Source organism: Penaeus monodon, chromosome 25 (assembly GCF_015228065.2).
Source record: "Penaeus monodon isolate SGIC_2016 chromosome 25, NSTDA_Pmon_1, whole genome shotgun sequence".
NCBI classification, from domain to species: Eukaryota; Metazoa; Arthropoda; class Malacostraca; order Decapoda; family Penaeidae; genus Penaeus; species Penaeus monodon.
In genome coordinates, this window is record NC_051410.1 from 18,712,857 (window position 1) to 18,714,867 (window position 2,011).

Sequence of the window (2,011 nt, forward strand, 5' to 3'; positions counted from 1 at the left end):
TCCCTAAAATGAGCGCCAGACGCAGGTTAGGTTCAAGCAGCAAGAGCATGTGGGCGGCGCTACCTACCGCGCTTGCCGTCGGCTTCCACTCCTGTAATACCTGCAAAGTTAATGGGATTGAAGAAGGTACAGCACAAAGGAAGGTCGACCTGAAGAAAGGTCACGGAAAAATGGTTTGTACAGAGTAAATACTTTAAATCTGGTTGTTTAAGAAGAAGCGAGTTGGAGAATTTAATAGTTATATTTACGGAGTAGGTTTATTTTGAAATTTGATTTTTTAAAATTATTATTTGGTGTGGTAAGGCAACACTACGTAAGCCGGCTAAATTTGCTAATTTACGCATAACAAAATGAGAAAGATAACAGAAGAAAGTATGAGTCAAAATGTCAGTGTTTTGTTCTCCAAGTCATGATTACGAAATATTCATTGCAACACATCCTCCTGTTCTAAAAGGTCTAAATGTCAATGGTAACATTCACATTCCATTCTGTCTGTCACAGATAACAATCCTATGCCTGATAATATCTTAATATCTATATCTAGCCGTCAAGAAGTAAAAGCAAAACTATTTCAGAACTCCCTTGTCTTGGGCACTGATAACAACCCCCTTTGTTTAGGTCACTGATAACAGCCCCTTCTGTCTTAGTAACAGATAACAACCCTTTGGTCTTGGTTAGAGATAACGACCCTCTCTGTTTCGGCCACAGCTAACAGCACCTGCGTCCAAAGCCCCTCTGTCTGCCCGTCGTCGGGAGCCGCCCAAGCGTCTACCCACAGGAAACGTTCGAAGCCACGGCCTCTCCCTCTACCCACCTGGCGCGATGGTGCACGGCGCGCGGCCTCATCCCGCACTGTAGTCCTTCGCAAGAGACCTTCACCACGTCCTTCCTCGGGCACGTAGTCTTCTCGAAATCCAAGGAGAGAGTGAGGTCCGCCGCCGAGGACGTGTCCAAGGGTACGGAGCGGGCGCGCGTGGGCAGGAATCCTTTGTCGGAGACGTTGATTTCGTAGTAGACGGGCGAAGGAGCCGCAGAAGTTGGAGGTGGGAGGAGCGAGTGGTACCTGGAGGGGACGTTGGGCCGCGAGCGCTTGACGAGGGTCGTGTCCGGGTAGCGCTCCACGCGGCTGAAATTGCTGCGGAATGGGAGAGGATGTTGTGAGGCTTATGCTCCATTGTGCTTAGATCTAATATTGATTTGAACTGAATTGTAAATTGTAAACAGATACTCCGTACCTTTTTTGTTTCTTGGTCATGATAAAAAACTAATGTACTAATGTAATAAAACTGTTAACAGAAGAGGTCAATATACTTTCATTTTGTTATACTACAGATTAGAAAGCATTAAAATACGAATACACTATTACTAAGATAAACTTACGTACCTGAAAGTGAGTGTTTTGCACACGGCCTGGCCTAAATCTGACACCGTCCAGGTTGCAGAAGCTCGAGACGTCACCTGCTCGAAGTTGTCGAGACAAAGCTTTCCCCAGACGCCGTGTTTCCGCACCATCAGGAACCCTGCGTGGGAAAAAGCAAACCTTATTAGCTCTTCCGACGTAAATGTATAACTGAATTCGCCTGTTTTCTCATATATCCAAATCACTTAATTTCCCTTTTTTCGGAAAGGAGATCTTATTTGAATTTCAAAAAGCCATCACAAAGTACCGAATAAAGGAAGTAAGAACACCTGAAATCAACTCAACCAAAACGAAAGCAAAGTACAACCAAACATGAGCAGGGAAACATACAACATCCAACGAGACAACCAAGTAAACACCCTTCCCTACTAAACGACCAAGAAAACACCCCTCCCCCCTACTAAACAACCCTATCTACCTTCGCCATGGTAATCCAGAGAGTTGGCAGCGGGGACGTCCGGCGCAATGGTGACGCATGTCCTCTCGTCGTCCCCGTCCTTGCAGTCCGTGGTTCCGTCGCACACTTGGCTCTGCTCGATGCACTGGGTCGTCCCCGGGCAGATGAACTGGCCCGGTTTGCACCAGTCTGCG

General features: G+C 46.7%; 1 protein-coding gene across 1 annotated transcript in view; it reads right to left on the minus strand.

Moving 5' to 3' along the window:
* Positions 1-2,011, minus strand: part of LOC119589337 — a gene marked incomplete in the record, with an annotated part of 19,170 nt that overhangs the window by 4,960 nt on the left and 12,199 nt on the right. Inside the window, 3 exon segments of the mRNA XM_037937957.1 lie at positions 815-1,135; positions 1,385-1,520; positions 1,839-2,006. Of these exon segments, the coding sequence (XP_037793885.1) occupies positions 815-1,135; positions 1,385-1,520; positions 1,839-2,006 (625 nt within the window).